Below are 26,376 nucleotides of genomic sequence, written 5' to 3'. Positions count from 1 at the left end.
ATTTAGGTCACTTGAGCATGGTACCAGAGAGTCACTGTCACCCATGGAAACATATCTCACCAGCTCTCACCATAATTCAAGTGTAATTTGGACAGCAACTGCATATGCGCAGTTAAACCTGGAAATTAGGAAGTGGCTGCTCACCCTGCTCCTAAAGAGAATTCGCTAGGACAGTATCTTGCCGAGAGCCCTGGCATTGAAACACATGGATGAACATGAAGTTTTCTTACTCACCAGAAAAGGTTAGGGCTAGTCCATTCCAGTGCAAATAAACTTCTAATACAGTATTAAGTCTGAATTACTGCTAACCTCTCTAGCATTGAAAATTAACTTATACAAGTATACAGTCTAATTTTTCCATATTTTAATTATTCTTGGAAATTTAAATATTTTTCGAACTTTTACTCTGTCTTTTCTCTCTTTCATAATCCATTCCTTCTTTCCCCCTCTTTATTTCATTTTATGTACATGATTTGGTCCTAAATTAACAATGCCAACTTACACTTCCTGCTTCAGGCTATGTCCCTCAGTAAAGTTTTCTTTACTCTGATGGTTAAGGAGATACACAGTTGTTGCCCTGTTCACACAGGTCCCAGATCCCCTGGTGAGGGTGTTGTACCAAAATAACTTTCCAATCATGCAAGTTCCAGGGCAAAAGTCTGTAGGCAAGTGCAAGTGTAATGAACAGATACTGCCATTCGTTTGCCACTAACCACAAAATTTGGGCCAATATAATAAAGGGCTCTCTATATATGGATATTCATGACAAAAGCACGTGCAGTCATGAAAGACATCCAGAGATATGGAATTGACTCAAAGAACATATTTATAAAGTTTTCTAGGAAAAGTACTGGAACTTACAAGTCTAAACTTTAAAAAAAAAAGTCCAAATTAGAATCATAGAAAGTTTAAGGTAGAGAAAGAAGCTACTTGTCCCATCATGCCTGCGCCGGTCGAAAAACGAGCCACCAGCCTAATCCCACTTTCCAGTATTTGATCTGTAGCCCTGCAAGTTATGGCACTTCAGGTGCATATGCAGGCACCTTTTGAATGAGTTGAAGGTTTCTGCCTCTACTACCCTTTCAGGCAGTGAGTTCCAGACCCCTACCACCCCCTGGGTGAAAATTCTTTTCCTCATCTCCCCTTCGTCCTTCCAAGTGACAGTTTAATCCGTGCCCTTCCAAGTGACAGTTTATCCAGTCTCTCAGAATTGATCTCAATAATTTGCCCACTACTGAGGTTAGACTGACTGGCCTGCAATCATTTGGTCTATCCCTCACTCCCTTTTTAAACAAAGGTACAATGTTTGCAGTCCTCCAATCCTCTGGCACCACCCTTGCATCCAGCGAGGAATGGAAAATGATAGTCAGACTCTCCGCTATTTCCTCCCTGGCTTCTTTTAACAGCCTGGGGTACATTTCATCCGACCCTGGTGACTTATCCACTCTCAAGGATGCCAATTCCAATAATACTTCCTCTCCCCTATGTTTATCACATCCAATACTTCTCCTTAGCTACAATATCTGCATCGTCCCCCTCTGTTGTGAAGGCAAGCGCAAAGTATTCATTAAGAACTGTACCAACATCTTCCGCCCCTACACGCAGGTTACGTTTTTGGTCTTTTATGGGCCCTACGCTTTCCTTAGTTGTCATCTTACTCTTAATATATTGATGAAACATCTTTGGGTTCACTTTGATTTTACTTGCCAATATTCTTTCATGTCCTCTCTTTGCTTTCCCAATTTCCTTTTTGATTTCACTCCTCCACTTTCGATACTCCTCTCAGCTTTCTGTAGTATTGAATTCTCAGTGTCGGACATAAGCTTTCCTTTTCTGTCTTATCTCATGCTGTAAGCTCCTTGACATCCAGGGTGCTCTAGATTCGGCTGTCCCACCCTTTTTCTTTGTGGAAACATGCTTACTCTGAACCCCTTGAATGACTCCCACTGCTCTGAAACTGATTTACCTACAAGTAACTCCAGTCCACTTTTGCTAAATCACTCCTCAACTTAGTAAAAATAGCCTTGCCCCAATTGAGAACTCTAACTCCTGTTCTACTTTATCATTTTCCACAATTATGTTAAAACTGACTGAATTATGATCATTACCACCAAAATTCTCTCTCACTGCCACTCCTTCCACCTACCCAGCTCCATTTCCTAAAACTAAGTCCAACACTGCACCCTCTCTTGTTGGACTTGCTGCATACTGGCCAAAATGGTTCTCCTGAATGCAGCTCAAAGATTCTGCTCCCTCAATTCCTTTCACACTAAAACTATCCCAGTTAATATTGGGGCAATTAAAATCCCCTATTACTTCTCTATGGATTTTGCACTTCTCAAGAGATTTGCCTACATATTTGCTCTTGTTTGAGGGGGTCCTATAGTACACTCCCAACAGTATGACTGCCCCTGTTTTGTTCCTTAGCTCAATTTGGGGACTCTTCTAACATATCATCCCTCCTCACAGCTGTCATTGTTTCTTTGACCAAAATTGGCACTCCACCCTCCTTTTTTATCCCCCTCTCTATCGTGTCTGAAAACCTTTAACCAGGAACATTGAGCTGCCATTCCTGTCTCTCCTTAAGCTATGTTTCTGTAATAGCTATATCATACTGCCACGTTTCTATCTGTGTCCTAAGCTCCACTGCTTTATTTGCTATACTCCTTGCATTGAAGTATATACCTTGAGCACTGTCAACCCCTTTGTTTCAATTTTCTAACTTGTGTTTCCTCTGCCTTCCAGACTCAGCTATTTGCATTTCTGATTTGTCCCAAATTAATCTACCCTCAAGTTCCCATCCCCCTGCCAAATTAGACTTTATAAGCTTGAGTTGCAGCCCACTGTGTTTTCATTTTCACATTGACCCAATTGCATGCAATCTCCCCATCGAAACTAGGTAAACACACACTGCCACTTCATTTACTGAGATTCCTGTTTCAGTCACTGGCACTATGGTCAAAATGGCTATGATCACTATTGCTAGCAACCTCTGATTCCTATAATAGAGTGCTGAGTAATTGTTCACTATGATTCAAAAACTGTCAAAAATTTTTAGACGAACTAAGTACTGCCAAATCAATATTGTCTAATATGCAGTAGGATGAACACACGGAATATCAAGCTGTATAACTATTGCACTGATTTCTCACAAAATAGCTGTTTTAGTTATTTATTTGTATGTACTTAGAATTCATAATTTAACTGATACTTCCAGAATGAAGAACTAAACAGGCAGAATGTTTTTTACTGCAGTCATATTATGCATCAAATTTTGCATTTTTTTACATCATATTTTGTCTGCCTGTATAAAAATAGTATCCCAACCTGCAAACAGAACTAGGGAAAAGAATGAAAGCAAAGGCATATTTAATTCCAAACAACTACATGTGGTGGGAGGGAAAATAAAATGTATTTAGAAATTCATCCAGAAATGTCAAAATAACTGACAAAATGACAAATACATTAAAGCTACAGAGCCCGCCAAAGGAGTATAACAGAGAATTTTGGCAAAGGCATGATTGCAGAAGCTGTGTAAATGGTTTCAACTAATATTTTGCTACCAGTCACAACTGATATTTCACATAAATTCCCTGCATATGGCAACTTTTTGAAGAACAAGAAGCTTTTTTTAAAAATATTTATTTCCTTTTTTGTTGCAGTTCCATAACTGTTCTAGATGACAACCAGCAAGCAGGTGGCTTACTCATCATCACAGCATTCAGATTTGATTGCTGTGCATATTTAGGGCACTTGCACTCAGGATTTAAATAAGGTAACAAACTCAATTTCAAATCATATTGACGTCTGGGAATCATGTGACTTAAACAGCTGCCCGACTGTCTATTTCAGTCACATGCTCCCTAAACATTAATGTTTACATTACAATTAGGCATTCTCTGTCAATGCCATTCAAGCTGGCTGCCAGAGGCTCATAAGTACCTCAGAGTGAATCCCCCTTCCTCTCCGTGGAAAGCACCTCACCTTGACTTGAACCACTTGTGCTCAAATGAATTTGACTGAAAACAATGACACCAGTTGGGTAAGGACAATATGGTGCACATTTATCATAGGATAAGTAAACATTTTTAAGAATTACTGCACTAAGGAGGCCAATATTGCTTATTTTCAATTTCATCAACTATACACCTATCTTCAGAAATAAAAACCAAACACTTCTACAACAGTTTTGTAAATAGAACTATTCTTGCAAATTCTGATGTTTATGTTCAAATTAAAACTACATATAAATGTGCTACTGACCTCTACCAACTGCAAAAATGGTTGTGTCATCATATTGAATCAAAAAAATGCACAGGTTTACCAAGGCATCAATAGGACTGTTAACTTTTTCCCAAAAATATACAGTACATCAAATACAGCACTAAAATACAGAGCTGCAAGTAGATCTCTAATCAATATCCAGCCACTTGGCATATCATATTAAATACACAAAACTATTTCACAAGCCTGTGAAAAGTTTCCCCTTGTAATTTGTAAAATTGAACAAAAGCATTCAGTTAAATTTGATAAAATCCTCTCGTCTTGAGAGTTGGTAAATTTTTTTCTATGGGAAACTTATCATAGGGAAATCTACCAATTTTAACGTTTTATTCATAATTTCCTTTCAAATGTTCAGTATTTCTCTCCCAACCTTACCTTGAGAGCTCTGGATAAGACCTGGATGTGGATTTTCTTTCAAATCTGGCTTCAGGTTCCTGGCTTCACTGGACATCACGACCATGTTTCTGCATTGGACTACGTTGGAAAAAATGTAAGACTCTGCTTGCGTCTACAGTCTGCTATTTTTTGATCTGTGAGCTGTGGAAAAGATCTGGAAAAAATCTAGATCTTCTTTCAAACTTGGCTTCAAATTCATGGACTTCTCTCGACATCAAGACGACACTTCTGCTCTGGACTACGCTGGTTATACCAGACCCAACTTTCATCTCTTATTTGCTGCTCTTTTGCGATATTTAAAGTAGCCTTAAACAGTCTACTCCCTTTCCCCCATCACTGCTGTGATGGAGACCCCCCCAATCTCCTGCTGAGCCTGTGATTGGCCACTGGCTATACTCGTTTTTCAGCTTCAGTCTGTTCCTGGCCAGAATATCATCCACCTAGGCTGAAGAACAAACCTCGGCTTCTTCTGGATTTTATAGTGTCCTAAAACATCACTAGAATCATTTTATTCTGCAACTGACTGTACATCTCCTGGATCATCATTCCTATGAAAATACCTCCATCAGTGAACCCTCCGATACTCTACCCTCAACCAGCTTTTGGACTTCACTCACCACACCTGTTTCTAAACTTGGTAAACAGATCATTGATGCTCCATGCTGATTCAACCCTACCCAAGTCATCATTATTCCACCACGCAACCTCCAACTTTAATTCTGGACTCCTTCCTATTATCTCCATCTATTTCCTATTTCTCGTTTTACTATCATGCTTTTATATACCCTAATGTTTATGTAATCAGAGCTCTCCTAGTCCATTCACATGCGCATTTTGGCTGTGCTCCAGACACGAGCCCATAAAACTATTCCCAATTTTGCTCTTACTCTTTAGCTTCTTTCTCTTTACCCCTCCTAGACTCTCTTCTATTGTAATGCCTCCTTTCACTTCTCCACTCCCAGGTACTCTGCCCTCCTAATTCCCTACCCCAACCCTTCAATGCTCCACAACCTTCCTGCTCTCTTGCCACTGTCCCAGGCTTGACTCCCTACTTGATACACCTACAGCTTCCCTGCGTGCCTCCCTTGGCATCCTCCGACAGGTTCACTGAGGCACTCGGCCCCAGCTCATTATGAGCAGTGTTATATAGTCAGGTGAGGAGGGTTCATAGGGCTGCCCTCATTTCCCTCTCCTTGTTTGACTGCATTAGGTTGATTACTTTTTGAAGTGGATATACTTGCAAATTTAGTGAGTGCTTAACCGGTTATGTGCCATGATTAAAAAAAAAGGACTGGTTTTCTTGAGTTCAACAAAGAAAGAGGTTAGCTTTATTGTTTATTATTAGCTTAAACCAATCTAAGTAAAATAAAATACGCTCTGACTTTCTCTCTCTCTCTCACACACACTCGAAGTTTTCACACACACACACACAAATAGGTTACAGAATGGGGAAGGATAGATTGGTTAAATTAGAGTCCAGAGAAATACAAAGGATATACAGTCTGCGGAGGTTAGTGACTCGGCTGGCTTCAGGCTGAATTCGGTGACTTTCCTTGATGGACCTGAGGCTTCCGATTTAAAGATGTGGACGGCTGATTCGATGGTTCTCCTAGAGACAATAGGGTGGCTAATTCTCTTCAAGGAGTCTCTGTCTGCAGCAGGGGCATCCCAGGGTGGTCACAATCAGCAGGCAGTGCTCGAAGCTTGCAAGGTGCATTGGGGAGAGGGAAAGAAAGGAGGGACCCCACTCGGGTCTTCACTCTTCAGGGTCCAGCTGCATGTCTCTCTGCTGCAGAGAAAACACCAGCTTAAGCGCACGGAGGGTGGGCCCGTCACATGACTGTCACCCAGTGATTCAAACATGGTGGTTACTAGTGTGTATATATTCCCTCTTACAACTTAATCAGTCCATGTCTAGGAATTTCCTTCTCACAGCTCGGGCCCTATTGTTCAAGTGATTAGTTTGAGTGGTTCGTCTCTACAAGTTAAATATTCAGATAATGGCCTTGATGCCTTGCTAATGGGAACAGGATAGGTGGTTCACTCAGATTCCCAAGGTCATTGTCCTTGATGGGACTGTGCAGATGTGCCATCTCTATCTTCATGCACTGGAATGTGGAAAGTGCAGTGATGCAAATTGGTGTGGCCATCCTTAGCTAGCAGCATCGAGTCACCTTTTATCTGATTTAAAAAAAAATTCAATTCAGGTTTCCAGCCGGTGGATTAAAAATCATCATTTAACATAGCACTTTTGCGTAACACCGATTTCTCCATCCCACTCTCGTCAACCTGTTCGTCCAGTGTATCCACTGAGGGCTGATCGTAAGTTCATAAGAAATAGGAGGAGTAGGCTATCAGACCCTTCGAGCCTGCTCCACCATTCAATAAGATCATGGCTGGGCTGATTGTGGCCTCAACTCCACATTCCTGCTGGCTCGCCACCCCATAACCCCGACTCCCTTGTAAATCAAAAATCTGTCGAACTCAGCCTTGAGTATATCCAATAACCCAGCCTCCACTGCTCTCTGGGGTACAGAATTGCAAAGATCAACGACCCTCTGAGAAAAGAAATTCCTCTTCATCTCCATCTTAGATGGGGGAGACCCCCTTATTTTGGAACTGTGTCCCCTAGTTCTAAATTCCCCTATGAGGGGCAATATCCTCTCAGCATCTACCCTGTCAAGCCTCTTCAGAATCTATGTTTCAATAAAATACCTCTCATTCTTCTAAACTCCAATGAGTGTAGGCCCAATCTGCTCAACTTTTTCTCATAAGACAACCCCTTCATCCCAGGATTAACCTAGTGAACCTTCTCTGCACTGCTTCTAATGCAGGTAAATCCCTCCTTAAGTAAGGTGACCAAAACTGTACACAGCTCTCTAGGAGCAGTCTCACCAATGCCCTCTACAATTGTAGCAAGACTTTTATAATCCTTCCCCCATGCAATAAATGGCAACATTTCACTTGCCTTCCTAATTACTTGTTGTACCTGCTTGCTAACTTTTTGTGATTCATGTACAAGGACACCCAGATCCCTCTGTACCGAAACATTCTGCAGTCTCTCTCCATTTAAATAATATTGTGCCTTTCTATTCTTCCTACCAAAGTAGACAACCTCACATTTTCCCACATTGTACTCCATCTGCCAAATTTTTGCCCACTCACTTACTGTATCTATATCTCTTTGGAGACACTTTGTGTCTTCGCCAATCTTCTTGCTGTCCAACTCACCTCTCTCACTGCTGACCCTGTGGACTCTGCCAGCGGATAAGCTCTCACTGCCCCTCTACGCATCTCCCTCCAGAATGTCCATTCACTTGTGAACAAGGCCCTTGCCATCCATGAACTTATTTTGGATGATTGCATCAACATCACAGCTTTAATGGAAACCTGGCTGAGGGGTGATGACACCTTGCCACAACGAAGCCTAGCTACATCTTCCACCACTTGCCCTGCCAAGACCGTCACGGTAAAGGTGTGGTGCTCATCACCAGATCACACCTTGGCCTGACCCCCTATTCCTCTGGCACTTTCTCTTCCTTCGAGCATCTCATCTTGTTCCACTGCTCTCATCTCTCTTTGAAAATCATTGTTCTCTACCGCCCTTCCAAGTACGATAAAAAAAAAAATTATCACCGAGCTATCTTTACTGCTTTCCCCCCTCAGCGTCTGCACCGAATGACTTCTCATACTCGGTGATTTCAATTTCCATCTCAACTCATCATGTTCTCTCTCCTCTGAATTCACTGCCTTCTTATCCTCCCTAAATCTCTCATGCATATAAACTCCCCAACCCATATTCACAGCCACCCCCTCAACCGTGCCATCTCACATGGTCTTGCTAGTTCCATTGTATCAATTACAGGCAAGGCCATCTCTGATCACTTCCTTGTATCACTCTCCACCCACAACCCCCTTCCACACCCCAATCCTACGTCATTCTACATCCGTCCCTAGAAAAAAATATCCCTCTTTTCGCTTACAACTGCACTTTCAAAATCCTAACTATCTAAACTTTGGTCCTCCATTTGCCACATCCTCGCAGCTACTGATTTGCTCAACCTCACCTCCACAATTGATGCCCTAGACCCCAATAAAAAGATCAGTCTCTCACTCCCTGGCCTTTCCCCTTGGTATGGCCTTCATCTCCGCTCCCTTAAGTCCAAGGGACACAGACTTGAAAGGATATAGTGGACAACCGGTCTAACCATCCATCACCAGATTTGGCTGGATCATTTAACAAAGTATTGGGTCCTGCTCTCGTCTGCTAAAAATGCTCACTATTCCAGGATCATCTTGGAATGTAAAGCTGACCCCCAGCTTCTTTTCTCCACACTTGTTAAAATCCTCTCTCCGTCCTTCCCATCCTTACCTCCAACAATAAGTGCATAGAGCTCAGGAACTTAAATAAAAACAAAATATTGTGGATCCTGGAAATCTGAAATAAAAACAGTACTGGAAATACTGAGCAGGTCTGGCAGCATCTGTGCAGAAAGCAGAGCTCTCTCAGAGTTCTGATGAAAGGTCACAGACCTGAAACGTTAACTCTGCTGCTCTCTCCACAGATGCAACCAGATCTGCTCAGTATTTCCAGCACTTTGTTTTTATTTGTGCTCATGGACTTCTCGATCACTGGCGATCTGATCAGCTGCCTATGCCTGCCTCTCCCTTCCACTAGTCCATCAGGCCAAACTTCCAATATTACTTGCCCCCAGCCCTAGCCCTGAAATCACATCTTTTTCTAGTTTCTCTCTTACCTCCCCTCATACCCTCTCTCTGAGCTAATGTTGTCCATGAGACCCACCTCGTATTCCCACTAAACTGATCACCAAATTTTCCCTCCTGGTCCCCATGTTAGCCTCTATTGTAAATGAATGCTTCTCTCTCTTCAGGTGTTGTCCCTCTCCGTTAAATCTGCTGTCATCATCCCTTTCCTCAAAAAAACCAACCCTTGACCCCACTGTTCCATCTCCACCCTCCCTTTCCTCTCCAAAATCCTTGAATGTGTTGTCACCTTCCAAATCCATTCCCATCTTTACCGGAACTCTATGTTTGAATCCCTCCAATCAGGTTTCTGTCCCTGCCACAGTACCACAACAGCTCTTATCAAAGTCACAAATGACATTTTATCTGACTGTAACAAAGGCACACTTTCCTTCCACGTCCTTCTCGATCTGTCTGCAGCCTTTAACATGGCTGACCACACCATCCTCTTCCAATGCCTTGCCACTGTCATCCTGCTGGGTGGTACTGTTCTCACCTGGTTCCATTCTCACCTATTTAATCGTAACCAGAGAATCACCTGCAATGGCTTTCCTTCCTGCTCCCGCACTGTTACCTCTAGTGTCCCCCAAGGTTCTATCCTTGGCCCCCTCCTATTTCTCATCTACATGTTGCCACTCGGTGACATCATCCGAAAGTACAACGTTAGTTTTCACATGTACGCTGCCGACACTCAGCTCTACCTCACCGCTACTTCTCTCAACTCCTCCACTGTTGCTATATTATCAGCCTGCTTACCCAACATCCAGTACTGAATGAGCAGAAATTTCTCCCAATTAAATAGAGGGAAGGCTGAAGCCATAGAACCATAGAAAAATTACTGCACAGAAGGAGGCCATTCAGCCCGTCACGTCCATGCCGGCCGTAAACACTAGCCGCCCAATCTAATCCCACTTTCCAGCACCTGGTCCATAGCCTTGCTGGTTACAGCACTTCAGGTGCATGCCCAGGTACCTTTTAAAAGAATTGAGGGTTTCTGCCCCCAACACCATTCCTGGCAGTGAATTCCAGACACCCACCACCCTCTGGGTGAAAAGGTTTTTCCTCATGTCCCCTCTAATCCTTCTATGAGTCACCTTAAATCTGTGTCCCCTGGTAATTGACCTCTCTGCTAGAGGAAACAGGTCCTTCCTGTCTACTCTATTTAGGCCCCTCATAATTTTGTACACCTCTATTAAGTCACCCCTCAGCCTCCTCTGTTCTAAGGAAAACACTAGCCTATCCAATCTTTCCTCATAGCTGCAACTTTTGAGCCCTGGCAGCATTCTTGTAAATCTCCTCCGTACTCTCTCCACAGCAATTATGTAATTTCTGTAATGTGACGACCAGAACTGCACGCAATACTCCAACTGTGGCCAAACCAGTGTTTTATACAGTTGCGGCATTACATCCCTGCTTTTGAATTCTATACCTCGGCCAATAAAGAAAAGCATTCCATATGCCTTCTTCACCACTCTATCTACCTGTCCTGCCACCTTCAGACATCTGTGGACATGCACTCCAAGGTCTCTCACTTCTTCTAACCCTCTCAATATCCTCCCGTTTATTGTGTATTCCCTCGCTTTATTTGCCCTTTCCAAATGCATTACCTCACACTTATCTGGATTGAATTCCATTTGCCACTTTTCTGCTCACTCAACCAAACCATTGATATCTTTCTGGAATCTATGGCTATCCTCTTCACGATAAACAACATGGCTACTTTTTGTGTCATCAGCAAATTTCCCAATCATGCCTCCCACATTTAAGTCCAAATCATTAATATATACCATAAACAAAGAGTCAGGGACCCAACACTAAGCCCTGTGGAACGCAACTGGAAACAGCTTTCCATTCACAAAAACATCTGTCGCCTACTACCCTTTGTTTCCTGGCCCTGAGCCAATTTTGGATCCAACCTGCCACATTCCCCTGTATCCTATGGGCTTTCACTTTACTCACCAGTCTGCCAAATGGGACCTCAGAATAGATTCTAACAATTTACCCACCACTGAGGTCAGACTGACCGGACTATAATTATTCGGCCTATCCTTCACGCCCTTTGTCTGCGTACAAGGTTCGCAGACTTCCAATCATCTGGTACCTCTCCTGTATTTAGTGAGGATTTGAAGATGATCCTCAGCACATCCGCTATTTCCTTCCTGGCTTCCTTTAACAACCTAGGATGCAATCCATCCGGCCTTGACGAATTATCCACTTTCAAGGATGTCAGACCCTCTAGTACTTCCTCCCTCATTATGCTTATTGTATTTAATATTTCACACTCCTCCTCTTTAACTACAATGTCTACATCAACCCTCTCCTTTGTGAAGACAGAGACAAAAAACTCATTAAGAATCCAGCCCACATCTTCTGCATCCACGCATAAGTTGCCTTGTACATCTCTGGTAGTCCCTACCCTTTCCATAGTTATCCTCTTGCTCTTAATATACTAATAAAACATCTTTGGGTTTTCCTTGATTTTACCTGCCAATAATTTTCCAAGTCCTCTCTTTGCTTTTCTAATTTCCTTTTTTACTTCACCCCTGCACTTTCTATACTCCTCTAGGCTTTCTAAAGTATTAGGATTTTTGTGATTGTCATAAACTTTCTTTTTCTGCTTTAACTTGCCCTGTAAGCTTCTAGATAACCAGGGGGCTTCATATTTAGCAGTACCACCCTTTAATTTTGTGGGTACATGCCTACACATTGCCTGTAGAACCTCACTTTTGAATGCCTCCCATTGGTTTGCCACTGATTTTCCTTCAAATAGCTGTATCCAGTCCACTTTCGCCAGGTCACCTCTCAGCTTCTTAAAATTCGCCTTCCCCCAATTTAGAACTTTTACTCCTATTTTATCTTTGTCCTTTTCCATGATTATGCTAAAACTTACTGTAGTATGGTCATTGTATTTGGTCCCCACTCTAAACTTGGTTCCCCAGCTACCGATTCCATCCCACACCCTGGCAACCGTCTGTGATTTAGCCAGTCTGTTCGCAACCTTGGTGCCACATTTGACCCAGGATGAGCTTCCAGCCACAAATTCGTGTCATTACAAAGAGTGCCTATTTCCAACTCTAACAAACATCGCCCATCTTTGCCCTTGTCTCAGTTCATCTGCTTCTGAATCCCTAATTCATGCCTTGGTTACCTCTGGACTTGACTATTCCAAAGCACTCCTGGCTGGTCTCTCACAATCTACTCTCCGTAAACTTGAGGTCATCCAAAACTCTGTTGCCCTTGTTCCAAGACCTCAAGCTCTGGAATATCTTCCCTACACCTCTCTTCTTTGCTTTCCTCCTTTAAGACTAAGACCATCCCTTTGACTAAGCTTTCGATCACAGACTCAGTCATTATAACACAGGAGACCATTCGTCAATTAAGCCCATGCTGCCAGCTCTCTGCAGAGCAATCCAAATCAGTCCCACATCCCTGCTCTATACAATAGCCCTGCAAGTTTATTTCGCTCAAGTGCTTATGCATTTTCCTTTTGAAATCATTCAACGTCTCCACTTGCACCACCCTTGTCGGCAGCAGGTTCCAGGTCATTATCACTCACTGCGCAAGAAAGTTTTTTCTCACATTTCTCCCTACATCTTTTGCCCAAAGCCTTAAATCTGTGCCCCCTTGTCCTTGTACCATCAGCTATTATGAATAGTTTATCTATTATGATATAGTCTACCTTATCCAAACCTGCCATAATCTTGTACCTCTATCAGATCTCCCCACAATCTCCTTTGCTCCAAGGAGAAAAACACCAGCTCCGCCAACCTAACCTTGTAGCTAAAATCCCTCATCTCTAGAACCATTTTGGTGAATCTCCTCTGCACCCTCTTAAGGACCCTCACATTCTTCCTCCTAAAGTGTAGTGACCAGAACTGGATGCAATACTCTAGTTGTGGCCTAACCAGTGCTTTATAAAGGTTCAGCATAACTTCCCCACTTTTGTACTCAATACTTCTATTTATGAAGCTTAAGATCCCATATGCTTTCCTAAATACTCCCTCAACATGCCCTGTCATCTCCAAAGATCTATGTACATGAACCCCCAAAGTCCCTCTCTCCCTGCACTCTTTAAAACTATGCCATTTAGTCTATACTGTCTCTCCCTAACCCTTCTGCCAAAATACAGCACCTCACACTTCTCTATTAAATTCCATCTGCCACTTGGTTGCCCATTCTGCTGGTCTAGCTATGTCCTGTTGCAGTCAATTGGTATCATCCACACTATCTGCCATACCTCCACGTTTGGCATGATCGGCAAATTTTGAAATTTTATTCTCTATTCCAATATCATATCAAAAATGCAGTGGTCCTAGCACTGAATCTTGGAGAACACCACTGTCTACCATCCACAGTCTGAAAAACAAACATATACCACGACTTGCTTTTTTCTGTCCTCAAGCCAATTTTTTATCCAAACTGAAACTGACCCTTCGATTTCATGAGCCTTCATTTTGTCAACCAGCTTTTTACTCGGTACTTTGTCAAACGTTTCTTAAAATCCATATCGACAACATTCATGGCTTTCCCTTCATCAGCCTTCTGTGTTTCTTCATCAAAAAAATTCAACTAGATTAATCAAGCATTATCTGCCTTTTACAAATCTACGCTGGCTCTCCTTAATTAACTCAAACCTCTCCAAGTACATGCTGATCTTTTTCCCCTGATTTTTGTTTCCGAAACTTTACCCACCACTGATGTTAAACTGACCAATCTGTCGTTTCTCGGAATGCCCTTAAACTTTTTTTTGAGTAAGGGTGTCACATTTGCCATTTTTGGGTTCCCTTTTATGTTAACTGCCATTATATTCTCATATTCCCTCCCTGCCAGTCTGATTTTCCTCTTTGCTTCCCCTCTCAACATTGTATTTGGCCTGGTTCTTGCTTGAAGAATTCACCTGCCAAACATCATACATTTTTTTTTGTTTCAGCATTTTCTTATCTCCTTTATCATCCAAGGAGCCTTGACGTTTGTCGCCTAACCATTTGCCCTTGTGTAAAGTACTTAGCCTGTACCTGAAACATCTCCTCCTTAAAGATCACCCATTGTTCTGCTACAAGTTGTTCCCGTCAATCTTTGGTTCCATTTGACTCTGGTGTTACGAGATTGCCTCTATTTCTTTTGTAAAATATGTTTTAAGTACTTATAGTTAAATTATGGACACTGATTCATCTGGAATCTTGAAGAGATTGCTAAACTTTATGGTTTTTTAAAGAAGTCACCAGAAGGTTCCAGGATTTGACTTGTAAACATGTCTTACTGGAAGGCACCTGTCTGTAGATAATCACCCAACAGGGGCTGTTTTTGACTTGGGGAGATGTTTACAAAGAATTGACAAGCCAAGATTTAAAAATGTCAGGAGACTTGACTTCTGGAATGTTTTTAGTTTCAGTTTGAACTGTTTCAACAGGCAGTTGGGCCTTGCCTGCCAGAAGATGACCCAGCTCAGTTCTCTCCCTCTTGAAAATAAATCCTGCATACAGTGTGTCAGTTTCCTATTTCCTCCTGTATTTGAAGAAACCCTGCATGTCTGAAGAAACCTTGCATATCAAATGTGTTGGTTGGTCCTGAAACCTTGCTGCTGTATTTCTGCTGTAAGACCCATTTGAAGCCTCTGTAGCTGCATCTCCTGGAAAGCCTACCCAAATTGATCTTCAACATCACCTGGAAAGAACTGTTCTAGGAAAATACTATTGACAGCTGTCTATATGCATTTGGAACACCAAACCAAAACAAAGGACATCTTTCCATACCTTCTTTTCAGCCTAAGTGTTTTTTCTCTCCCTTCTGTTTTCTTTGTAACAGCTATAAACAAAAATCCCTTTTATTTTCCCAGTTAACCGGTATGCATGTGTGTGCATGAGAGTGTGAGTGGCTAAGTTAAATAAGGGGCTTTAATATTTCAAATCGTATGTGTATGTTTTACTTCATTATTGGTTAAGACTTGTTTTATAACAAACTGATAATTTTGTTGTTTATTTAGAAAACCTAGTTGGTTTATTCTGGAAAAAATAGAGTATATGGTTTACCATATCGGTCAGTTGGAAAATTTGAATATATGTTGTGATCTGTGGAGATGTGGGACTAGAACAAACAGTGCACTCCTCCCACCTTGGTTGTAACACTCGCTAGATCCGCTCTCATTCCACTGAAGTTAGCCCTCTTCCAATGCAGAAGTTCTACTTTAGATTGTTCCTTGCTCTTCTCCATTACTAATCTAAACTATGATACCACGATCACTCTTACCCAAGTGTTCTCCCACAGACACTTGGTCCACCTCATTCTCTGGCACCAGATCCAGCAATGCCTCCTTCCTAGTTGTACCGAGAACTTACTGGTCAAGGAAATTCTCCTGAACACGTTACAGAAATTCCATCCCTCCTTATCCTTACTTTAACATTATCCCAATTGATATTTGGGTAATTCAAGTCCCCAAAAATCACCACTCTACAGTTCTTGCAAATCTGACTTCCCTGCAGGTTTGCTCCTCATTCTCTCTCTCTCTCACTCACTATTTGGTAGCCTGCATAATACACCCAGTAGCTTGATCACATCTTTTTGTTTCTCAACTCCAACCAAATGGGTTCTGTTTTTGCCCCCTGTAGGATATCCTCTCTTTCCAATATTACAATGTCTTCCCTAATCAGTACTTCCACTCCAGCTCCCTTTTCTCCTACCTTAATTTTTCTGAACACTTTGTATCCTTGAATATTAAGCACCCAGACCTCACCATTTTTAAGGCACATTTCCATATTTGCCACTACATATTTCCATCGAGCTATTTGTGCTTGTATCTCACTAATCTTATTCAAAACACCTTGTGCATTTACTTACATTCATTCTATACCAGTCTTTGTATTCCTTGCAGTCCTTCTTATCTGCTCCTATTATGGTACTACTTCCTTCTCTAGTACTATCCAACACTCTCACTTCTTTATGTACCTTATTCCTTTTTTCTACTTCAATATGCTGGTGCCCATCCCCCTACAATTTAGTTTAAACCATTCCTAACCACACAAGTGAACGTGCCCATGAGGACACATTGGTCCCAGTCTTGTTGAGATGCAACCTGTTCCTTTTGAATAGGTGTCTCCTGCCCCAGAACTGGTCCCAATGTCCCAAGAATCTGAAGCCCACCCTCCTGCACCATGCCTCAAGCCATGCATTGATCCTCCCTATCTTCCTATTGCTACTCTCGCTAGCGCTCGGCACTGGGAGTAACCCAGAGATTACTACCTTCAAGGTCCTACTTTTTCACTTCCTCCCTAGCTCCTGAAAATCTGACTGTAGGAGCTCAATACCTACTCTCTCTATGTCATTGGTACAGCGTGCACCACAACTTTTAGCTTTCTCCCTTTCCCTTGCTGAATAATCTGCACGCTCTTGGTGATGTCCTTTACCCTGGCACCAGGGAGAAAACCCACCATGCGAGACTCACAATGATGGTTACAAAAAATGCCTGTCTGTCGGCTGAACCATGGAATCTCCTATAATGACTGCATTTCTACTTTTTGCTGTTCCCTCTTGTGCAGTCCCTTGCCCATTGGTCCCATGGTCTGGACTGCACTCCTTCAAGCTGTTGTCACTCCCAACAGTCTGCAAAGTTCAGTACAGGTTTGTGTGGGGCACACACCCCAAAGTCACCAGCACCTCCTGCCTCTTTCTACTCTTCCAGATGGCCACTATCCTGAACTCTCACTGCCTGTGGGCTGACCACCTTCTGGAGCATACAATCCAGGAAACTTATCCTCCCCGATGCTCCGCAGTGACTCCAGCTGTCCCTAAAGTCGGAAATCCTGAGCTCGAGCACAAGCCACTGTAGACTTCTTACACATGAAGTGTCCTGACGTTCCCACATGGTATAGGAATTACAAGCAACAGGTCTCAGCTGCCATCCAAGATCGAAGAAAAAAAATCTCTATTTCCTCTTATAGAATCTCATTAATACCATGTATAAACTATTAATTTTAATTAATGCCTCTAGACCAGCTTTATAATAATAATCTTAATTCCAATTTCCTTACTATTATACTTACCCTGATTGAAATTTTATTAATTAGTTTAACTAGCTAAGCTATAAATTTAACACTGTACTTTGTTTCCCGATCCTAGTTTAAACCACTGACCTAGTTTTTTTTTAAATCACCTTACACTCGCCAACCAATTACCTACCTGCTGTCCTCTGACGTCACTCCTTGCTTTGTTGGAAATACATTATAGAAATCATAGAATCATAGAAATTTAGAGCACAGAAGTAGGCCATTCAGAACATAGTGTCCTTGCCGTCCAACAAGTTGCCATCCAGCCTAATCTCATTTCCCAGCTCTTGATCCGTAGCCTTGTAAGTTATAGTACTTCAAGTGCCTATGAGTACTTTTAAAAGTTATGAGGGTGTCTGCCTCTACCACCCTTTCAGGAGTGAGTTCCAGATACTCACCACCATCTGGGTGAAAAAAAATTCCGCTCAAACACCCTCTAAACCTCCTACCCTAAATCTATGCCTCCGGTTCTGTACCCCTCAACCAAGGTGAATAGGGCCTACCTATCTATACTATCTAGAGCGCTCATAATTTTATACACTTCAATTAGGTCTCCCCTCAGCTTCCTCTGTTCCAAAGAAAACAACCCGAGCCAATCCAATCTTTTCTCATAACTAAAATTCTTCAGTCCATGCAACATCCTCATAAGTCTCCTCTGTACCCTCTTTAGTGCAATCATGGCTTTCCTAAAGTGCGGTGAAAAGAACTGCACACAGTATTCCAGCTGTGGTCTAACCAGTGTTTTATACAGTCCCAGCATAACTTCCTAGCTCTTAAATTCCATGCTGCAAATAATAAATGCAAGTATCCGATGGGCTGCATTTTATCCTGAAGATGGGGGGTCCTGGGGGTGGGAGGAGACCCCGTCCCAGCCCTCTGTCTGATCCCCGAAGCCATTCCACGGTGGACAGCCAGTTAACTGCCTGTCTTCGGGGGACTCCATCCCTTTAAGGGTCGAGCTCCTGCCTCCAGAGCTGCCAACCAATCATAAGACCAGCAGCTCTGCGGTACCGGCAGCGTCACTGGGAGGTCTTGCAGTACCGAGGAAAGAGGGAGAAGACCCTGGGAATGGTGAGTGGGGTCGGGGCCATTCAGGCAGGCTCTGGCGACGAGGTTGGAGAGAGTGGGGGGGGGTCTTCTGGGGAGGAGTGGCAATCGCTGCTGGGAGGGGCCCTAGACTGCCCCCAAAGAAAAAACCACCCGCTCCGACCAAGATAGCCTCCAGACTTTACCTGGTAGCGTCTCCCCGTGGCGGCGGGCACCTCTGCCTTCCACTAAATTGAGGTGGAGGCAGGAAGAGGCCCTTAAATAGCCTTCCCCGGCCTGAAGAAAATGGCAGGGGGCCCGGGCAATGTTGGGAATGATGCCCCCTCCAATCTTATTCGACCCACCCCACAATAAGATTCTGCCCCATACATCTTCTTGACCATTTTATCTACCTGTCCATCTACCTTCAGGGATCTGTCGATATGCAACCCGAGGTCCCTCTGTTCCTCTACATTTCTCAGTATTCTGCCATTTATTGTGTATTCCCTTGCCTTGTTAGCCTTCCTCAAATACATTACCTCACACTTCTCTGGATTGAACTCCATCTGCCACTGTTCTGTACACCTGACTAGTCCATTGATATTTTCCTGCAGTCTACAGCTTTCTTCCTCAATATCAACCACATGGTCAATTTTTGTATCATCTGCAAACTTCTTAATCATACCCCCTGTATTCAAGTCTAAATCATTGATCTATACCACAAAAAGCAGGGAACCTAGTACTGAGCCCCGTGAAACCTCAATGGAAACAGCCTTCCAGTCACAAAAACACCCATCGATCATTACCCTTTGCTTTCTGCCTCTGAGCCAATTTTGGCTCCAACTTGCCACTTTGCCTTGCAGCCCATGGGCTTTGACTTTTGTGACCAGTCTGCCACGTGGCGCCTTGTCAAAAGGCTTGCTCAAATCTATATAGACTACATCAAATGCACTACCCTCAACAATCTTTGTTACTTCCTCAAAAAAACTCTGTTAGGCAGACATGGCCTTCCCTTAACAAATCAATGCTGACTGACTTTAATTAATCCATATCTTTCTAAATGAAGATTTATCTTATCCCTCAGAACCTTTTCCAATAATTTTACCACCACCGAGGTTAGGCTGACTGGCCTACAATTACTCCATTCAATCCCCTTCTCCCTTTTTAAAAATTGGTACAATGATAACCATCCTCCAGTCCTCTGGTACCACATCTGTAGCCACAGAAGATTGGAAAACGATGGTTACAGCCTCTGCTATTTCTCCTCTTGCTTCCCTTAACAGCCTAGAATACTTTTTGTCTGGGCCTGGGGATATAGCCACTTTCAAAGATGTTAAACCCTTTAATACTTCCTCTCTCACAATGCTAATTCCATCTAATATTTCACACTCCGCCTCCCTGATTGCAGTGTCTGCATTATCCCTCTCTTTTATGAAAACAGAAACAAAGTGTTCATTAAGAATCATACCAAATCCTCCACCTCCACACACAGGTTACCCTTATGGTCCCTTTCACAACAAGGTAAGAAAGGGGTCTAGGGTTCCCGCCCCTCTCAGTCTTCACTTGGTCTTACCGTAACAGGGTTTAATCTTAAATACACCGTGTTTTTAGCTCCCCCTTGGTGAATCCTTGTTCGCTAACTTCCAATTATAAGGCAAAGAAACTAGCCAAACAGGTTTTCTTAGGTTTAAAGAAAAAAGGTTGAACTTTATTAAACTTAACCTCTAATTTGGTTAATGCCTACGGATATGTCACGTGCCCACGCGAGCATGTGTACGCAATACACACATGCAGACAGAGACAGAAAAGAGCAGAAGAAATAAAGTGGAAAAGTTTGAGGCAACATCTGAAAATGGTTTGGTTACGGTTCTTCGAGTTCACTGTAAAGTCCTTGATTGTAGGTAGGTCTTGCTTTTCGTTAGGGCCCAGTATTATTCTTAAACCTTGTTCGATATAGGAGACTTTTCTCTCTTGAAGTTCATGTGTCCTCAGTGAGTCCAGAGGCTTCTGAGAAAGAGATGAGAGGAGACAGGAGAGGTCTTCTCACTCCAGGAGCAAACAGTCGTTGAGTTCAAAAACTCTCTGGCTAGTTCAAAAAACCCTGGACCAGCCAGTTAGTCATGTGACCATGTGAACTGTATCACTTTAGCAGACTCAGGAATGCTCTTCCTTACACCTTCAATATCTGGTGATCAAAATCCATTACGGGTTGAATGAGTTAGGGAATGGTCCTTTTGTCTCCACAAGCATTGTCTGTTAGTATGCAAATGTTTTTCAGCTAAGTGACTGGCAGCCCTTGTAACAGGCCTTCTCTTCTTCCCAGCAAGTTTAAAATCAATGTTCGTATGACAACATTAATATGCCTCATTCTTGGCAGGTGAGGGCCTGCATGACAGTCCCCAATAGGCCCTACTCTTTTAGTTATCTTTTTACTCTTTATGGTATTTGTAAAAAATCAGGTCCATGCTGTTCTCCACTCACACTCTTTTATTGTCTACCGCTGCTGCTGGTGTCTCTGATCATCTAACTTAATATCCCCTTATGTGGTTCAGTGTCATATTTTGTTTTATAAAGCTCCTGTGAAGCGCCTTGGGGTGTTTTATTACATTAAAGGCGCTATATAAATATAAGTAGTTGTTGTTACTTCAGAATATTAATTCATGGGGACCACTTTTCAATTGAGTGAAGCTCCCAAGATACATACAGACTTAGTAATTGCTATGCCTTTGTACTTTTCAAACGTTTGTGTCTGGGGGAGCTCCTGCAAATATTAACACACTACCAGAGATCTCCCCTCAAATACTGCATATACTTCCAAAAGACTACTACTAAAAAATACAAAAGCCAAACCTCCAATATGTCAAATGTTTGTGACCTTGGGGGCTGAAAACAACAGTAATTTTAGACAATGCAATAAAATTAAAAAAACAAAAATCTTTTCAAGTAGAAAGCTGATCATCTACTCAACAATGTAGTAAATTGTCTAGGTATGTCCTGCCCACAAAATACAGAACAAATCTAATCCTGCCAAGTACCACTGCAACCGTCTACTCACAATCAGCAAAGTGATGGAAGGTGTCAATGACAGTTCCATCAAGCAGCACTTACTCAACAAGAACATGCTCAATTTTGACCAGGGTTACTCGGCTCCAGATCTCATTACAGCCATGGTCCAAACATGAATTCCAGAGGTGAGGTGAGGATAATTGCTCTTGAAATCAAGGCAGTATTTGACTGAGTATGGCATTAAGGAGCCCCAGCAAAATTGAAGGCAGTGGGAACCAGGGAAAAGCTCTCCATGAGTTGGAATCATACAGGGCACAAAGGAGGGTAGTTGCAGTTGTTGAAAGTCAATCATCTCATGTCCAGGACACTGCTGCAGATGCTCCTTAGGGTAGTGACCTAGATTCAAACACCTTCAGCTGCTTCACCAATGATCTTTCCTCATCATAAGGTATGAGGTGGGGATGTTCACTGATAATTACAGTGGTCAGCACCAGTCATGACTCCTCATATACTAGGCTGAATTTTAACAGCCCCCTCGGCGTGCGGGTTGCGGCGGGGTGGCCCGCCTCGAACTACAACGCTGAGAAGGCCCCGCCAGATATTAGCAGTGGCGGTGGTGGCCAGGCCACAGTGCAGCGCCCCCTCTATTGGAGTTCCGAGACGAGACACTGGTGGGGAGGGGGAAGAAATAAAATTATCAGGGCTGGGGGGGGGGAAAAGAGAGAGGGGAAAACTATTCCTATTGGTTGTGGGGATGGCGGGAAGGGTCAAAGATACTGAAGTTCGAGGGGGGGCGTTCAGAATTTCATAAAGTGCATCTTTGTGGGGGGGAAATAGGTCAATTTATGGGTTTAGGATTCAATGTTAAACTAAAAGCTTATTAATTTTTCTAAGCTCACTGGCACCTTTAAATATTTAAATATATCCTGAAAGGCTTGAAGCCATGTAAAAATGGCGCCGGCGCCTGCACAGTGGATGCAGCAGCCGTTCCCTCTATGTCATCAGGGGCTCCACCCTCTCCATTTAAAATCAGCCCCCGTGCGCAATACTGCAGAGGCTGTGTGGTGGCACTTCAGTGTTGGCAGGCCGCTGCCTTCAGAGCTCGCCGCCATGGATCGAAGCGCGCTGATAAAATTCAGCTCACTGAAACAATTCATGTCCGCATGCAGCAAGACCTGGACAACAATCAGGCTTGGGCTAATGAGTGGCAAGTAACATTCGTGCCATACAAGTACTAGGCAATGACCATCTTTAATGAGAAAGAATCTAACAATACCTTGACATTCAACAGCATTACCATCACTGAACACCCCCCCCCCCCCCACCCCACCATCAACATCCTGGGGGTTTACCATTGACCAGAAACTTAATATAAATATATATAAAATACTATGGCAACAAAAGGAGGTCAGAAGCTGGGAATTCTGCAACAAATAACTCACCTCCCGACTGCCCAAAGTCTGTCCACTTACAAGGCACAAGTCAGGAGTGTGATGGAATACTCTCCACTCGCCTGGATGAGTGCAGCTCTAACAACACTCAAGAAGCTCAATACCATCCAGGACAAAGCAGCCTGCTCGATAAGGCACTATAACCACTACCTTTCCACCACTGGCACAGTGCGTGCCATCTACAATATATACTGCAGTAACTTGTCAAGTCTCCTTCGACAGCACCTTTCAAACCTGCGACCTCTACCATCTAGTGGGACAAGGGCAGCAGACGCATGGGAAAACCACCACCTGCGAGTTCCGCTCCAAGCCACACACCATCCTGGCTTGGAACTATATCACTGTTCCTTCACTGCCACTCAGTCAAAAACCTGGAACTCCCTTTCTAACAGCACTGTGGGTTCACCTACATCACAGATTGCAGCAGTTTAAGGCAGCAGCTGACCACCAGCTTCTCAACTGCAATTAGGGATGCGCAACAAATGCTGGTCTTGCCAGCGACACTCGCATCTATTTAACAGGAAAAACAAATACCGAAAGACATGAGAGAAAAAAAAAATCACCAGTGATCAGTCTGAAAATAGAATAAAACAGACGACAAGGTGGCCGAGAGGTTAAGGCAATGGATTGCTAATCCATTGTACTCTGCATGGACGAGTTCAAATTCTATCCTTGTCAGTAGCATGTGAAATGTTTAACACATTTGTGTCTGCATACAGGCACCTTTAATTCCTTTATTCAAAAAGGGAGGGAGACAGAAAGCAGGAAGCTACAGGCCAGTTAGCTTAACATCTGTCATAGGGAAAATGTTAGAAGTTATTATTAAAGACATTATAGCAGGGCACTTCAAAACATTCAAGATAATCAGGCAGAGTCAACATGGTTTTGTGAAAGGGAAATCATGTCTAACCAACTTATTGGAGTTCTTTGAAGTAACATTTGCTGTGGATAAAGGGAAATCGGTAGATGTACAGTGCCTAGATTTCCAGAAGGCATTTGATAAGGTGCCACATCAAAGGCTATTTCTGAAAATAAAAGCTCATGGTGTAGGGGGTAACATATTGGCATGGATAGAAGATTGGCTAGCTAACAGGAAACAGAGAGTAGGCATAAATGGGTCATTTTCTGGTTGGCAAGATGTAACGAGTGGTGTACCATAGGGATCTGTGCTGGGGCCTCAACCTTTTCCAATTTATATAAATGACTTGGATGACAGGACCGAAGGTATGGTTGCTAAATTTGCTGATGACACAAAGATAGGTAGGAAAGTAAGTTGTGAAGAGGGCATAAGGAGGCTACAGAAGTATATAGATAGGTTAAGTGAGTGGGCAAAAATCTGGCAAACGGGGTATAATGTGGAAAAATGTGAAATTGTCTATTTTGGCAGGAAGAATAAAAAAGCATATTATCTAAATAGTGTGAGATTGCAGAGCTCTGAGATGCAGAGGGATCTGCTGGTCTTGGTGCATGATTCGCAAAAGGTTAGTATGCAGGTACAGCAAATAATTAGGAAAGCTAATAGAATGTTATCATTTATTGCAAGGAGAATTGAATACAAAAGTAGGAAGATTATGCTTCAGTTACACATGGCATTAGTAAGACCACATCTGGAGTACAGTGTACAGTATTGGTCTCCTTATTTAGGGAAGGATGTAAGTGCATTGGAAGCAGTTCCAGTACTCGACTAATAACTGGGATGGGCAGGTTGTAAATGAGGAAAGGTTGGACAGGCTAGGCTTGTATCTGCTGGAGTTTGAGAGAGTAAGAGGTGACGTGACTGAAAAATATAAGATCCTGAGGGGTCTTGACAGGGTGGATGTGGAAATTATGTTTCCTCTTGTGGGAAAATCTAGAACTAGGGCATCACTGTTTAAAAATAAGGGATCACCCATTTAAGACAGATGAGGAGAAATGTCTTCTCAGAGTGTCATGAGTCTTTGGAACTCTTCTTCAAAAGGTGGTGAAAGCAGAGTCTTTGAATATTTTTAGGGCAGAGGTAGATAGATTCTTGATGAGCAAGGGGGTAAAAGGATATTGGGGGTAGGTGGGAATGTGGAGTTGAGGTTACAATCACATCAGTCATGATCTTGTTGATTCATATGTTCATATGTATGTAACACTGGCACTAGCAGTACCATTTAATTCCTGATGACATGATGATGTCTGTTACAGGTAACAGAATAAGAAACTTTACTAATGCATTCAAATCGTAGTGACAATTAATCAACTGTCCCTGCTGCTTTGTCTTCAGCATACCAACAGATGATGACAGACTTGTGAACCTAAGTAGTCACATCACAACCACCCGCAAAAATAATTGTGCTGCAGAATCAAGATAAGGAAAGAAAAGGAAGGCACACACAAATTTTAGCTTAGCTGCTTTGTTGCCCATAAGCCTCACTAAAGGACAGTTGTTAATATTTGACAAGGCAGGAGAAACTGGCTTTTGAACATTAAAGCACAAAAATAAAATAAAACTCAGTACAAAATTTTACAAATCTGCGCAAATGAAACAAGAGAACATCAATTTTCTGGCAACAAGAAAGCCCATCAAGGAAGAAGCCCATCACAATTTTGCAGCATTTGTGCTTATGGGCAATCTTTCCTATTCTGCACGGTTACCAATACAGCACATCTAGTGACAATACTGTTAAAACCTGGTGCACATAGGACTCCACTATACTGAGAAACTAAAACAGGATTTGCTAGCTATACACAAATTTCACAATAATGATGGCATTTCAATAAGCAAAATTTGATAATCACTCAAAACACTTTTTTTTTTTTACGGGTAAACTGGTTTATATAAATCAACATCAGCTGGGTCAAAATCCTGGAACTCCCTATCCAACAGCACTGTGTATGTACTGCAACACAGGCTCCAGCAGTTCGAGGAAGCAGCTGACTTTCTGGAGCGCAATAAATGCTGACCTTGCCACCAATGCCCACATCCCACGAACTAAAAAAAAAACTTGTCAGCAATTAAACAAAATGAAGAAACCACCTTAACAACCGGGTGTCCTCCAGAAGATGCCTTCACAGCTCCTCGACTCCCTTCTGTCTCATAGTGAGCTCTGTGATGGGTCTTCGGCTGCATTTCAATCTTTAGATCGTACTGCAGATACTGACTAGGCAAGGGCCAGTCTAAGGAAGGCAACGATGACGTACTGAAAGACAAAATGTACACTTGTTTTAAGTACGCTTTGTGAAATTTTATTGCATGTATTTCAGATAGCCCATCATATGGGCATTTTAAATTGTGTCTTGTATAAGGCATGAATAAAATCTATTTCCATGAAAAAGAAGGTTCTCTTCGATAAACTTTCTGCAAACATCTACAACCTTATTTGGCCCTTCCAGCTGAGTGGACAAAACACTACAGGTCACAAACTTTCCTATTGCCCTCTGGC

The 26,376-nt window shown here is 42.7% G+C and overlaps 1 protein-coding gene across 3 annotated transcripts in view; it reads right to left on the bottom strand.

The window, feature by feature from the left end:
• LOC137378954 (nuclear factor of activated T-cells, cytoplasmic 3-like) overlaps positions 1-26,376 on the bottom strand; it is a 211,286-nt gene that overhangs the window by 150,394 nt on the left and 34,516 nt on the right. For all 3 annotated transcript variants that reach the window (XM_068049494.1, XM_068049496.1, XM_068049495.1), the window contains exon 3: positions 25,971-26,133. In XM_068049494.1, coding sequence (XP_067905595.1) covers positions 25,971-26,133 — 163 coding nt within the window. The remainder of the gene's footprint in view (positions 1-25,970; positions 26,134-26,376) is intronic.

Source organism: Heterodontus francisci, chromosome 17 (assembly GCF_036365525.1).
Source record: "Heterodontus francisci isolate sHetFra1 chromosome 17, sHetFra1.hap1, whole genome shotgun sequence".
Taxonomy (NCBI): Eukaryota; Metazoa; Chordata; class Chondrichthyes; order Heterodontiformes; family Heterodontidae; genus Heterodontus; species Heterodontus francisci.
This window is presented reverse-complemented; position numbering and strand designations above follow the sequence as displayed.